This window comes from Calidris pugnax, unplaced genomic scaffold (assembly GCF_001431845.1).
Source record: "Calidris pugnax isolate Ruff unplaced genomic scaffold, ASM143184v1 scaffold117, whole genome shotgun sequence".
Lineage (NCBI taxonomy): Eukaryota > Metazoa > Chordata > Aves > Charadriiformes > Scolopacidae > Calidris > Calidris pugnax.
Genome location: NW_015090834.1, coordinates 80849 through 95820, shown reverse-complemented (window position 1 = coordinate 95820; position 14972 = coordinate 80849). Strand labels below are relative to the sequence as shown.

General features: G+C 45.3%; 1 protein-coding gene across 4 annotated transcripts in view; it reads left to right on the top strand.

Annotated features, from left to right (window-relative positions):
- Positions 1 to 3308: 3308 nt before the first annotated feature.
- Positions 3309 to 14972, top strand: part of YEATS2 (YEATS domain containing 2) — a 53617-nt gene continuing 41953 nt past the window's right edge. For 2 of the 4 annotated variants that reach the window (XM_014941534.1, XM_014941532.1), the window contains exons 1-6: positions 3311 to 3654; positions 6695 to 6792; positions 6894 to 6986; positions 9976 to 10218; positions 12336 to 12451; positions 13918 to 14079. In XM_014941534.1, coding sequence (XP_014797020.1) covers positions 3555 to 3654; positions 6695 to 6792; positions 6894 to 6986; positions 9976 to 10218; positions 12336 to 12451; positions 13918 to 14079 — 812 coding nt within the window. In that variant the 5' untranslated portion in view covers positions 3311 to 3554. Of the gene's footprint in view, positions 3655 to 6694; positions 6793 to 6893; positions 6987 to 9975; positions 10219 to 12335; positions 12452 to 13917; positions 14080 to 14972 lie in introns of all 4 variants that reach the window. The other 2 variants (XM_014941533.1, XM_014941535.1) reach the window with 2 other exon arrangements.

Genomic DNA, 14972 nt, shown 5'->3' with positions numbered 1-14972 from the left:
TTTTCCCTGCTCATCTTTCTGTCTTCTTCATGGAACTTACTCTTGACATGAATAAAGGCAAGCTGGAGGCTGTGCAGAAGAGTAAACTTAGAGAGAAAACTGGAAAAATTATAAAGCAGAGGGCTGGGATGCAAAATGCTGTTTAGTCCTGGGTATTGCGATGGGAAAAGGATGTGAAGGGACCTGGAGGACAAAACCAGCATGGGAAATCAGGAAAAGGTAGCATAATGCTAGGAAGGCGACTGGAAACAATACAGGTCGGGAAGAATCCTATAGAAGGTTTATTCTAAAATTAGCTACTTGGTCATCTCAAGGTCCCAGTGGCAGATGGCAGGGTAGGGGCTGAGATGGGGTGGTACTACTACACTTGAACTGATATGAAGAAAGTATTTGGTTTAGTGCCCCTGTTTTTTTACAGATTACATCCATCTTTCATGTATTTTGTAGTGCAATAGTAGCTGTACTCCTGCCTTCCTCTTCCCCATAACATGTATTCTGGATCTACAATTTGCCCTTCGTGTAATCCCTAAACTTGCCTTCTTCCTAAACACATTTATTTTAGATATTGTAGCAATCAAGTACAGCTCCCATAGCTTTCCCCTGCAGCCCACTGAAATCTAATCTGCATCAGAAGTCTGTTCTCTCTGCGGTGTATTCAGATGTGGGATGTTCTGGATATGCCAAAATAAAGCCCAAGGCACTGCAATCCTTATATTCAATATACTCTGTGTCTCTCTGACACGATGAAATAAGTATAAAGAGAAGCTCTTTATAGAAATGGCGCCAGACGTTGGCATTTTAATATAACTTACTTAAACAGACATGATAATACTGCTGCATTTTTTTTCCCTTGCAGCTCTGAGCTGCAGAAAAGCGAAGTAGCTGCACAAGTTCCAACAGTTTTTAACTTAGCCCCATAGAGGTGATAGAGTCTATATGTTGCAATATTAAGATACACAGTGGTTTTCAAATACCTTCTAATATTAAATAAAACTTGGCAAGCCAACAGTGCAGTTACACAGTGTGCCCAGGCTCGTTTACAGCGACCGAGAGGCTCTTGCTGGGGTGCCAAAAGTAAGTTAAGACTGAGTTCAATGCTTGCAGAAGTTTACTTTTTGTGAAAGAAGTAATGTTGCTTGAAAGGGCATCCACAGACTGCAAAGCAATGGGAATATTTTTGAGATATTTTAGCTCTTACAAATAGTCAAGTGGCAGCAATATTTTAACAACAGCCTCTTCCCATTAAGCAGGAGAAACGAAGAAAATAAAATTGAAGTACATTATGTACTTACTTTTCCTGATAAGCATGATAAAAATTCAAGTATAGGAACAGTCTCATAGTTCACATTTGTTGCTTGGTAAGAAATCAGAAAACCATTGTAGTGGTGGTTCTGAAATCAGAAAGAAAGAAGACTTTAAGGGCTAAGTCTTGAACATTCAGCATAGGATTGCTAATTAGCAGCTTTATAAACAGGATGGCAAATATGTGTATGAGCAGGACATTAATTTATGCTGATTAGCAGCTCACTGCGCGAGCCACAGGACTACCACAGACCAAAGCATCACTTGCCACTAGCCGCACTGGACAGGTGTTAGAACCTGGCCAAAACCGAACACCAACTGTGGTACTAATTGCACTAATTTGGGCAGTTTTAGCCCTGACTCGAGAGACCATAAGATATGGTGAGTGGAAAGTGTGGCATGAGGTGTTTTTGAAGCCTGTCTGTGAGGAGATCAGAGCAAAAGGCTTATGCACCCAACAGGTAATGACAGGCAGCCCTGTGAGGGGACACCGGGCCTTTGGGGTCCCGCACCTCAGACGGGCTGTGCCTCCTGTCCTGGGGTTTTTCCTAATGATCCTCCCTCACTGACCACTAGAGAAGATACCTTCTTCAAATTTTACTATTAAAGTTGCTTCAGACAGTAAACTGTGATTAGGCCAACACATGAACATAGCTAAACCCAAACATTACAGGGTCGCCAATCTCGGGTTTTTTTCTGGTGTTGAGGGTTAATTAGTGCCCACCGGCGTCGGGAGTTAATTAGCGCCCACAAACGGCCCGTTACCTCCGCACCCAGGGCCGGAGAGCGGCGCGGCCGGGCTCCCCACAGCCGCAGCGATCGCCCTTCGGCCGCCCCTCCCTCAGCGTCCTCCCGCGCTCCCCGCGCGCCTTCCCAAGGCTCTGGAGGCCTGGGGATGGCTGAGAAATGCAGGGAGGGACACGGGGACACAATGACATGACACAGAATGGGGGCTGAGGCTCTGCAGAGCAGCGTGCCACAGCCTGGGGGGCGAGGGGAGGGCACGCCGGAGCTCGGCGCTGGCACCTGGGAGCAAACGCAGCCCTGGCAGGAGCTGGAGAGGTGGTGGCACAGGGTGACACTCCCCTGCAGCTCGCTACAGCCCTTGCACAACCGCTCTGCGGCCAGCGCGGGGTGGAGACAAGCGGCAGGAAGACGGGGTGCCCCCTCCCTCCCTCGAGCCCCGAGTCGGGCGTGAGCCCCGGGGAAGGAGGGGAAGGAGGGGAAGGAGGGGAAGGAGGGGAAGGAGGGGAAGGAGGCCCCCGCCATGACTGCTCTCACACCGGCTCAGTCACACAAAAAGAAGGAGCACGGGAAGGAAGCTACTTTAAAAACCGTTGCCAGCAGAACACCTTCCCAGCTGTTTTGGCCCTTTTGGCACCAAAATGTCTCCAGACAAGCCCTGCCACGTTAACCAATAAAACAATGCCACAGATTAGAGGAAGGAGGGAGGAGGGGGGAGAGGAGAGGGAGGAGCGCGCGGCGGCGGCTTTGTGTGTGTGTGGTGTGTGTGTGCGTGCGCGCGCGGGAGGGGGGAGGGGAGCGGCACGTGGGCCCGGGCGCGCGGGCGCTGCCCCGCCCACCCACCGGCTTCACCTCAGGGCGGTGGGTCCCGCCGGGGGAGTGGGGGGGGCAGCGGCGGTGTTACCCCGCGGTGGGGAAGCCGGGCAGACCCGCAGGGCCTCCGAGTCTCCTCAGGAAGGTGGGGTGCGGGTTGAGGGAGCTCCCTTCCCCGGAGGTGGCAGTGCCTGTGGCGAGGGAAACCCCGCTCTCCCGAAGCCACCCCTCAGGCCACAGCCGGGTGGGTTCCTGCACCCCGGCGGCCTCCCCTCAAACACTAGCTGGGTGTCCTCTCTGATCCCGGCGGGCATCCCTCAGACCACAGCCGTGTGTCCCCCCAGACGCTGGTGGCCACCCCTCAGGGCCACAGCTGGGTGTTCTCCCAGATCGGTGGGATGCAGGGGACTCTTCACTTCAGCAGGCAGTGGTTTGCCATGGTGCCACCACTATGGTTGTGCACACATGGGCTGTGGTGAGCTTCCGAGATCAAGAGGCGGTTGAAGCTCCTGGACCATACAGAGTGGGACCAGTGTCCTGTGTTGCAGCTGTGGGTTAATTGGTAGCAATTGGGGAAGGAGGTGTCCCAGCTCTTTCTAGGCTTCCCCTTGGTGGGAGGTTGAAGCCTGCCCAGGAGGTAGCTGGGGTGATGTTAATGCTTTTATTTTTCCTCTTGGTGGACTAGTGGAGAGAACATGTCTGGGATCAAGAGAGTGATCGCGGAGAAGGACCCCGACTATGAGGAGATCACCATCACACATCCCAGCAAGCGTCACAAAGCAGCCGAACAGTCAGGTAGGAGCTGTCTGATCCAAAGGGATCTCACAGATCTAACTCTACTCTCACAGGTAGAGTTAGAAATGCTAGGGATATGCATGCTGTCTGCAGACAGATCAGGAAAGGACCGGGGTAGGAGCAAAGGGGTCAAGAGCAGAACTGAGCAAGGGAGCTAGCGATACCTCTGTATGGCCAAGTGAAGATGTGACTGTAGTACAGGGAGACATTCCTACCTGCTGGCTGAACTGAGCTTCTATAATGGCAGCAGTAAAGCATGGGGGTTTAGACTTTGGTGCACGATGGCAGCTAGAGCATGAGTTCTTCAGGGCCTCAGCCCTCTACTTTGGTTCCTGTTGCTTGCTGAAGTGTTTGGCAGTGCCTCTTCCCAGCAGTTACCCACACTGAGATGTGCTCCTACCTATGCACTTGTTTTGGAGTTGAAGTCTGCTTCCAGAAAGATTGACAGTTTGCTCACATTTTTGGAGGATACAGGTCACGGTACAGCATGGGGGTGGGAGGGAGGAAATTCATGACCCTGCAATAGACTGGTTCCTGGAAGAAGACAGGTGCTTGCAAGACCTGCCAGATAAAGTGAAATGGAACAGTGTAGAAGGGTTAAGTCAGGGAGAAGCAAGGGGCTTTTTTAAGCATGCAAGGGAGGAGGAGCAGCTACTTGACTGAAGGAAAGGTGGATAAAGAAGTGTAGTGGAGAGAGTAGCTGGATGAGTAGGTTTGTGTTTGGCACGCTCGGATATGCTTGCTTTGGGAACCAGCCTGTTGGCAGGGTGCCTGGGACAGGTTGCAGTCGTCTCTGGGCAAATGAGAGTAGAGCTTCTTGCCCCTGGGACAGGGAGTCGGCGAGTGATTTTTGGCATGGCACAGCTAGTGAGGGGATTGGGATGGGAGGAGCTGACAAACAGGGAGATGAGAAAAACGAAGCTGGCTGTGGGATCTGTAGAAGATCCAGGAACAGAGCAGGATGCCGGAGCTGCCAGTTGGAGGGGGACAGATGATGGCTTTGCGGGTGGTGTTTGGGAGGACAGCAAACAGCTGGACACATCTGAGGAGGCTGAACTCTGGGCAGGTCCTCTCTGCAAAGGTCGGTTAAGGGCCCTGACAGCAGAGCTGGCTGTGGCAGAAAAGTGTTACCACTCCCAGCTGCCTGCCCTGCCTGGCTGCCAGAAGTCACAGCCCTCTGTGGTGGAGTGTCCTGGGGACTGCAGACAGGTTTTTAATCCGCTTCTGATGCAGCTTTTCAGAAGGTCTTCATAATTAGCAGGCAAAGTCTCAGGGCCTTAGAAAACTGTCCTTGCCAAAGTGAACTTTCTATTCAGGTGATGCCTCCAAATTGGCTTCTTCCTCTCATGGAAGATCTCCAACTTCCGATAAGTATACAAATCCACTAACACAATGTTAATTAGGGACTGTGGTTGAAGCTAAGCTGGGAAAAAGCATGAAAATAAAGTGTTCTTGAAAGCCTCTGTGATATAACCACAAATCCTGAAGTGCTTTAATTGTCGTAATGCTGGTGTTGCGTGGCATCAGTCTTGGGAAGAGATGCAGTTGTCCCTGTCTGAACTGCACATGTCATACCTTATTCTGTTTGGGTTTATTTTAAGTGTAGCCTTACATGTGCATTTCTGAGGCGCAGTCTTCATGGTTCAAGGAAAATTATATCCCTCTGGTTTTTAATTTTGCATTACTCATACAGATTCAACCATAATTCTGTCTTAAGGTAGGCTTGAACTCTTTTTGGTCCTAGAATATATATATGCATATCTGGAAATAAGTAAATATATTTAGGATGCCCCTGTTCCAAGTGGAAGCATCAATTGCCTTATTCCTGTTGTCGATACCTGATCAGACAGTAAAATTATGTGTGCTAACTGGAACATACTGGCAGTTTTGACTCGCTTTTGATTTCTTCGCTCTTTCTCTTGGGACATTAGAAACCTCTTCAAACAGATATGTACCCTTTAGGCAAACAAATGCTTCCTCTGAAGCTCAGTACAAAGTCTTGGTGCTATTGCCTCCTATTCCACATAGAAACAATGTTGTAAGAGTGTTTTTCAGAGGAACACAGGCTGTTTCTCTGATCCGCTTTGTACTGTGGTCACTGTTTCTGACTCAGGCTGGAGCATCTTTTCCAGGCTTGCTTCTAGAAGTACAATTCCTGGTTTTCCAAGTTTTTGCTTAGAACTTGATAAAAACAGATGTTGTTTGAACCCCATCATAAAATGGAGGTGGCGTAAAGGAAGAGCAGTATTTCAAGCCTATGGTAGATGTAGAGCAAAAAGAATTGTTCTTCTTATGTTTATACATGCTCTAGAAGAACACAATAAGATGCCAATTTAGTTCTTAGCCACTAATTTGCAGTAGGGTATTAGCACAGTTTGAAATACTAAACTACATGCTTTCCACTAAGGTCAATAAACTCCTGCTGAAAGGCTAAAATTTTTTGACTGCTGTGTTGGAGGAGGATTTTGCAAGAGGTAGACCAGTTTCTTTTGTGGGTAATAAAAGGCTTGTAAAGCACTCCAGAGCAGGCTGCACTTCATGCCAGTGCTAAACATATGAAGTATTAGTTTGCCTTATTATTGCTGCATGATGTGGTGTAAATTTCCTGAATATGAATCGGGCCAAAGAGAGCAGAAAAATGTACGTAGTGTTCCAGCAGACTCCTGCGCAATTGCAGCGGTAACTACACTTGGCTGTAGCACATTTGAGTTTTCCTTCTACTGTTTACAGCTTTACTGAGACAGAAGTAAACAGACCAGTCCTGTTTTCCCCATCTTCTGTTATTTGTCATCTCGGACCTAAAAAGGAAAAAATAGCCCTCCACGTAGACCAGCTTTTAAAGATACATGTGGTTTTTGTTAAGACAAATTACTTTCTTTTGCAGAAGAATTATCCTTCCTATTTTTTTTTGTTTGCTGAACTTATTATCCCTTCACTTTTCACTCCATGATGATTTCTGATCTTTATTTTTTCAAATAGAGCCTCAAAAATAGGAATATAAATACTTCCTTCTTTATTTTCCATGTGTGGCCTTGGATAGCTCGAGATGTTGCTGTGCAGAAGATTGAGACGATTATAAAAGAACAGTTTGCTGTCGAAATGAAGAGTAAAGAACATGAAATTGAAGTTATAGATCAGGTACGAAGGTTTTGTTCTTAAAAATACATTAGATTGTGGTGTATCAGAGATTGCTGCAGTGTTTATCTGTTATTATTATATATTATCTCTTCTTTTCCTAGCGCCTGATTGAAGCAAGAAGGATGATGGATAAGCTACGTGCCTGTATTGTGGCTAACTATTACGCCTCTGCTGGTCTCCTTAAAGCTGGAGAGGTAATTACTTCGGGAATTATAAGACTTCAGGGAATATCTGCCAAGGAAGATGTGTAGTTCACTGGCTATTCTGCTGATGTTTGGGTTTGAGATGCAGTTCTCTGAAATGGTGGAATATGAACAGCAAATGGGGTGGCGGTGGGAGAGGAGACCTCTGTCACTGACCCCTGGGCCTCGGGTACTTGGCAAAGATGAGGCTTCAGTGAGAAGTCGTTCAGCAGCACTCAGTTCTGGTTTCTGAAATGCTCTGTGGTTTTTTTTTCATCAGTTCTTGCATGAGAACACCTTGTTTCTCACACACTGCACAGTTTGTATATTTGCAAAGCCCTGAAAAGTGGGAAACATGTTTTCCCATTTCACAGGAGGAGAAGGGAAGCAGACGCATTTTGAAACTTCTCGGGGTAAAAAAATAAAAATCAAGATTACTTGAGTCTCAGGCAGTGCCATGAGACCATCCTCCCTTTACTCTGGCAGCCAGTCTGTTAATGGTTTGGTGAACACACTGATGGCAGCAGCAGAGCAGGAGGTAAATCAAGGAGATATCACAGGAAGATTAAAAATTCACAAGGAGATTTAAAAAAAAAAACAATAATCCAAACCCTACTAGTTAAACCCTGGTTCTGAGCACTCTGTCCTTAGTGGGCTGGTAATCGCAGGGTGTGCTTGACTCATGCAGACTCCCGATTGACCTGCAGTTCACAACCAGTTTAGGTATTTTAGTTACCATCTGTTCAGTTCAGGGAGTTGGTCTAACTCCAGTAAAGAGCTGGGGTTTTTTTTGAAAACTGTAGATGGATGGCTCTCACTGCTGCTGCTGTTTTCCTGTTGTGATTTCCAGAAGGCTTGGAGGGGGGTATAAACAAAGAGGTCCAGCTTGGTTTTTTCCCTCACTGAATTGGAGTTGAGCAACTGGAGTTGAGAAAGATTATGGTAGTACTGGGAGACTTGGAGATCCCTTCTCCCCCCTTGGTTTTTGTGTAGGCAGCTGAAGAATTTTGTCTATTGTCACCATGTGTCAGCAAGAGCTTGTACTGTCCCCTGTTCTTTGCTTGTTCTGCCATGCAGGGTGTTTGTTTTTTCCTTGTCGATTTTCCCACTTGCCAGAAATGCTAACTTTGTCATTGTTTCAAAGTGTTCACAAAACTTACTGGTGTGACCTTGCTTTGTTTAGTTTTCCTGAAGTCTTTATGAGCTTATGTCTAGCATAGTTCTATCTATGATTTTTTTTTTTTTCCCTAAAAGTTCCTGATTTGCTTGTTCTCTTTTTACTTTGAAGTTGTTATTGGTTTGTGTTTTATTTGTTATCTATTTTTAATCTGTATCTGTGGTTAATATCTTTTTGACTCATCTGGCAGCGAATGCTTGTCTTGTTTCTGCTTCTAGTCGAGTGGGAATCATTGTAGTTTAATTCAGAACTTCTAGGAAGATCATTTGCAAATTCCTAACTTGTTCTTATAAACATTTTTTCAACCTGCTGCTGCTGGGGTTTGATTCTGTATGATTAGTTTATTACATTTTCCTATAAATTAGTGGACAAGCTGTTGGTCAGTTTACTTGACTGGAGGTAGGGGCAAAAAAAAAAGGGTTCTTGCTGGTGGTTTGTTTTGGTTTGGGGTTTTTTTTTTTTGGTCATGTTGTATGTGTGTGTCCATCATTGGATATATGGATATAACTTTCTTAAGTGCTCTTGAGTGGGTAATTGAGAGTTGGTAATTGCTCACACACCTAAGAGGCAATTGGAAAGAAAGCTCTTACATGAAGCTCTGAAGTCCAAGGTGGATCAGTGTTTAAATCCACGGCTGCTGTCAGCTCTCAAGGGCAGTTCTGCTGCTCTGTGGTGGTGCTGGTGTCTGTCCCCATGCCACCCCCTCCATCATGTTGGCAGAATTTTGGATCAGGGAATTTAATGTGGATTAAAAATAGCCCCACAGAAGAAAAAAAAACAAAACTAACCAAACAAATAAAACCAACAAAAAAGCCCCAAACAAACAAATCCCATATCAGTTTCTTGATTTGTTTATCTTTGTGATCTGCCCCCTCCCCATGAATAATTGTGCCAGCCTGGCTGATCTGGGTGGTTTGGGCAGGGAAGAAGGGCGTCTTTCAGCTGATACTGCCTGCAAGAGAAGCTGTCAGTGCAACTCAAGTGTGAGTGTGTGGCCCCAGGAGCTGGAGTGAGGTTATCTGTGGGTGCTCTGCTGCTGGCAGAGGGGTGTTTCTGCTGCCTTCAGTTGATTCATCATCAGACCAGGGTGGTGGGGAGGACTCACGGCTGGGGAGAAGTGGCTAAGGGACACTTTCTTTGAGTAATGGCTGTTTTCCTTGCTACATCTGAGGTTAAAAGCAAACACAGGGAAAAATATAGTGGGCCTTTGTCACAGTAATGAAAAGAAAAGATTTAAGCACACTCACACACACACATGCCCGTTCTCCCCCTTGCAGGTTTAGAAGGATCTAAGATTCACTCTTAAGATGTCCATTTTGAAGAAAGTTTGCAAACATGCCTAAGCACATTATTCTTTAGGGAGCTTTGGGAGCAGACAGGGTGCTAATATGTGCAGCTTGCCTCATAGGCACTGGCAAGGCTGCCAGGCAGTATCAAAACTAAAGAGCCTGATGCATTTACGTACCCTGCTTGCCCTCAGGAATCGGGCAGCTGTGGTCTTTCATATGATAGAAGACAGTAGGTGGCTGCACAGGAAGGGAAGCTGTTAGTTCAAAGGGACAGTAGGTTGCAGTTATCCTTTCCAAAACCAGGTGGGTTTCTGAGATCAAAAGGTCTAAAGGAACAGATTCAATTTGGGATCCTGTTTCTGTAGAACCGTTGTAAGCTTTTATCTTCTGTAGCATATGTTTTTACTACAAGGCAGCTGATTAAATATTTGCTCTTTCTTCATACATTGACTTTTTACGCTGCTTCTGGTGCAACTTTGTTTTTATCTGGGCCGCAGTGAAATAGTGACAGATCTGCCCGACCTCTTTGTTGCAGGGGACCAGGTCATGTGATGCAACAATTCTTAATCACCCTTCAATCAAGAAATTCTTGGAATCGCCCTCCAGATCCTCGTCTCCAGCTAACCAGGGCTCAGACACTCCATCTGCCAACCACTCCGAGACTGACTCGCTCTCTCAGCACAATGACTTTCTCCTGGAAAAAGACAATGGGAACTTGGACGCAGACGAGCGTCTGACAAACAGCCTGGACCAGAGACAGAGCAGAAATACTGGCCGGGTAAAGTAAAACTCGAGTGGTGGTCAAGTTGTTGGAGGTGTGTGCTCTGTCTGGACTCAGTGCTGGCGCCAGGAGCTCTTCATGTTTTCACCCACCTTGCTGAAGATCTGTTTCTTACCCTCTCCAACTGCTTGCTCCCACTCTCTCAGCCTGGCTTTGCTGGAAGGCTATCTGAAGTGCATGTAACTTGGGTAACTCCTCTTAACTCAGTCTTGCCCAGCAGAGAGGTCAGCCAGGCAGCAGTGGTAGCGTTGGTGTTGGCACAACTATCTGCCACTCTCTCAGCTGGTAGCTTCTGGGGAAGGAGGGGTTTCACAGCTTGAGCAAAGGGTTTTGCTGTGCAGATGGAAGTCAGGTCAGGAAGGGTAGAGCCTGGAGAGAAGAACAAGATGTGTCATTGCCAGCAGTGTTTTTAAGAAGAAATGCTGCTGCCTGGCCCTGGGTGTCCATGGGGACTGCATTGCTTAGAGTTTACCCTGTGAGCGTGAGCTGGTAGAGCCTTGGGTGCACAGTTTGAGTTGCTTTTCTCTTGGTGGTGCTGCTTGCTGTTGTGCTAATACTGCTTTTGCTTAACTGAACCAGACCGAGCCAGGTTAAAAGAACCTTCTTTCATTGTTCCCCCATACTGTTTTCTGGGTTATTTTTGACCTGGATCCATTCCCTTCATGGGGAAACACTTCACCTGTCAGCTGCAGTTAGCTCCACTGGGGATGCTCTCTCACTGGCTGCAGGTGAAACGTGCCTTAGCAGGTGAGATGAAACTCTGCAGTTTCCTTTCAGTTCCTTTAAGCTGTCAGGCCTGCCAGAGGAGTACAGCCTCTAACCCAAACCAGGGATGGCTATATCTCATTGCATATGACTGCATTCTGCAGCTGAACAAGTTGCAATAATAAATGGCAAAAAGAGCAATGATTCTGCCTCCGCTGAGCAGCACGACACCGTTGATAACAGGGCTACAGCTTGCTGAAACCCTGCCTAGGGCCTGTAGGAGAAGGTAGATACACAATATATAATGTGGACCCACCTATACCATAAACCACCAGACCAATATAACTTGTTTCTGCCCTGGGGGTGTTGATGGAGCAGTTGTATTGGTTGGGTGTAGCGTGTTGGTATGTTTTCGACCAACGCAGCCTGTGGCCACGAGGTGGCTGAGGGAATGATGAGGAGCAGGAGCCATCCCAGCCTTCTGTGGCTCCTTGCTGTGGTTCAGGGCATCACTGACTTAATGGAGGAGGTGTAGCAGTTCCTAGTGAATCCACTGCTCCCCACGCTGACCCTCCTCTGGCGAGCACTCAGAGGAGTACCCTCCAGGAAGCTGTGGCACCAACTCTGTTGCTCGTGAGATGGTGGCATTCTCTGGACAGCCGCTTTATCCAAGAGAGTCACAGAAAAGCCTCTCATTGCCATGCAAACAGCAGTGCAGCCTGCGTTGGCACTGTGGGCAGTCATGTCATCGTTCTACAAGGGAGTCCTGGCCACTGCTTAAAAGCTGAGGTTGCTTAGGCTGGATTTATTATGCCAAAGTATTGAAGTGGATTTGTAGGCTTATGTAGATGTCAGTGACGTGGAATGGCTGACTGCTCTCCCTGTTGAGTTGGAGCTGACATCTTGTCTCAAGCCCAACCTCAGTTCTTCACAATGAAGCAATACTGGAGTCTCCCTCAAAGCAGCAGAGGCTGGGAACGAGAAAGATTTAAATTTTCAGAAGCCACTCATGGGACATTTAACTTTGTTTCTGATTAGTGACCAACGCGATGCCACTCTAGCAGCGCTTGGATTTTTTTTCAGCTAGTGCAGTGGCAATGCTTTTGAAACCCAAGCTGAATTCATGGCTTAGATCCAAGTTATGTCGCATAATGTACGCTCAGTTAAGCCATGCAGCCTACACTTGGCTGGGTAGTATATCACTGTTGCGTGCCGGAGTTACTTAAACATGCCTAGATAGCAATTTAAGTATTTTTAGGGATGATTCAATGTTGGTCTCTCATTTAACTGTGCAGGTTTGCTTTTTTTAACAACACCTTACTTTTCTAGTGCCAAACAAAATGATGTTTAAGAGGAATGTTTGGTTTTTTGTTTGCCTTTTTTTTTTTTTTTTCTTCCCCTACCCTCAGGACAGTTCGGGTGTTTCAAGCTCTCAAAAACCAGGACAACGAAATGCCGGACTGTCAAATGATGAAACTTCACGGCTTTATGTGAAGAAAACAATTGTGGTTGGCAACGTCTCCAAGTTAGTATCCACAGTCTGAGGGATGGTCCTTTGTTTCAGGATTAAATGGAATAGGAGGTTAAAATTAGGAGCTAAATAAAATTGCTAGGTTGCTCACAATATGAGGTGTTGCCCTTGAATAGTCACTGTACCCAAGGTTTACATGATTTATTCTTTTTTTGTGGAAGGAACAGGTGTTTTAGTAGTTGCCTTATTTATATATTTATTTTATTTTTTTACATATATATATGTGTGTGTCTCTATATATGTATATATAGGTTTTAATGTGTATTTCTCTCAAGGGGAGTCTTTCTGTCAGCCTTTTCTGACCAGTTAGAAATCCCAGGTTTTTCCATGAAAATTTGGAATAGCAAGTTGTCCTAAAGGTTAATTCATTGTGTCCATGGGGACAATGTCATTTTTTAAACAAAAAAAACCAACCCAAGGTCCCAAACCACCAGACTGAGGAAAATTGTGAAAGCATAATCTGAAGAAATTAGTTTGTACAGTTTTTATTTATAATTTTATTTTTCTACATATATATGTGTGTGTCTCTATATATGTATATATATGTTTTAAGATGTGTTTCCCTCAAGGGGAGTCTTTCTGTCAGCCTTTTCTGACCAGTTAGAAATCCCAAGTTTTTCCATGAAAATTTGGAATAGCAAGTTGTCCTAAAGGTTAATTCATTGTGTCCATGGGGACAATGTCATTTTTTAAACAAAAAAAACCAACCCAAGGTCCCAAACCACCAGACTGAGGAAAATTGTGAAAGCATAATCTGAAGAAATTAGTTTGTACAGTTTTTATTTATAATTTTTTCCCCCAAAAAAATTTAAGACAGGTAAATATACATAATTTTGAACTTTGAGAAACTAAGTAAATTAAAGGCGTTAATTTCAGGAAGCTATGGACAAGTTCAGGTTTTAATTTTCCACCCTTGTACCACTCAAGTCAGTCTTTTCTTCTTGCACAGAAAGTAGCAAACATTTGCTGATGGGACTTAAGGTGTTAGAATTGTGTCTTGAAAATTTATCTAGGTCTGAACCCAGAAACAAATATTAACTATGAAGTTTCTTAAAAATCGTTATTTTTTGTATTTATGGAGCTGCTGATGTTGTGTTCTGATGCAATTTTGCTTCCTGATATCTCAGAATAAGGGAGAAATGGATTTGATAGTGGTAAAATGTTAAAATTAAGTCTTCCTAATTAACAGCCAAGTGTTTAAATGGACGAATTTCATATGGCAGTTGTGCACTAAAATAGAGGAAATGTGTTAGAAGCATCGACACGGATTATGGGACCTGTTTCTGTTTCTGGATGAACTGTCAGAGTAAGGAATAACGAGCAGAATGTTACAGGGCGAAGGTTCACGCAGGAATTTTACCATCCCAATTTTTTTTGCCCCATCTTTCCTGAAATACTTTTGTGGTATTTATCTATTTAGGAATTTTATCTTGTATTTGTTTTTTGAATTTCTTTGCCAGGTACATTCCCCCTGACAAGAGAGAAGAAAATGATCAGTCGACCCACAAGTGGATGGTGTATGTCCGAGGATCTCGGAGAGAACCCAGCATAAATCATTTTGTCAAGAAAGTTTGGTTCTTCCTCCATCCCAGTTACAAACCTAATGACCTGGTAGAAGTGAGGTAATAAGGAATTATTCCAGTCACTATTCCAGTCTTTATGCTTTTCAGGCTTACTGTGCCAAGTTTCTCAGAAAGTTAGCAGCTTCTTTTCCTGGTTTAGTATTCCATGTTTGTCTTTAACTTCTGGCTTGACTTGACTTACTCTGAAATAATAGTAAAAATAAATTAGTTTTTGTGTAGGAAATGCGCCAAACAGGGGTTTTTTTTGGAATTTCCTACTGAGAAAAAGCATTCAGTTGTTGCATTTCACACTAGAGGAATCTCAGAAAGCTGTTTTGCCCATAGTTTTAGTGATACGTGTGCATTTGAGTCAGAAGTTGTATCCTTCTCCCAAATATTTCTCCAGAGGGGTTGGCTTCATGCTTGAAGGAGTTTCCCGTCTGTGTAATGGTGCTGGTGATACAGACACAGGGCAGCTTCCCTGTCCTCTCCCCAACCTGTATCCAAAGCTGTGACCCTAAAGAGATGAGGGGTGTCAGTTCCCTCTTGACCACTGCAGGGAAGTGCCCTGTCAGTCTTTCCTTCTTGGAAAAGACTTGGGGGGAAGATGCCTTCAAACTACGTTGTGCCTTCCCAAAGAAATTATTCTCCACAAGACGTTCAGCTGCCTCCTGGAGGAGGGTAGGGAGACTCCCAGGTACAGAATGGCAACTTAATTCTGGCAGAATTAAACTACTGAAGGGCAACTCCAGAAAGACTTACCTGAGATAAGAAGTGTTGGTAAGGTTAGGTAATGTTTCTGAGAAGGCAACCACGAGCAGAACGAGAGCAAACTCTTTTGTATTTCTTGTATTAACGTATTAAATTGCACTCGACTGCTGTCTTTATGTGCCTTTCTCAGTTTCTAGTGTCTGATGTCTTCCACTGATTGTCTTCTGTTTTAATCCCCTCTG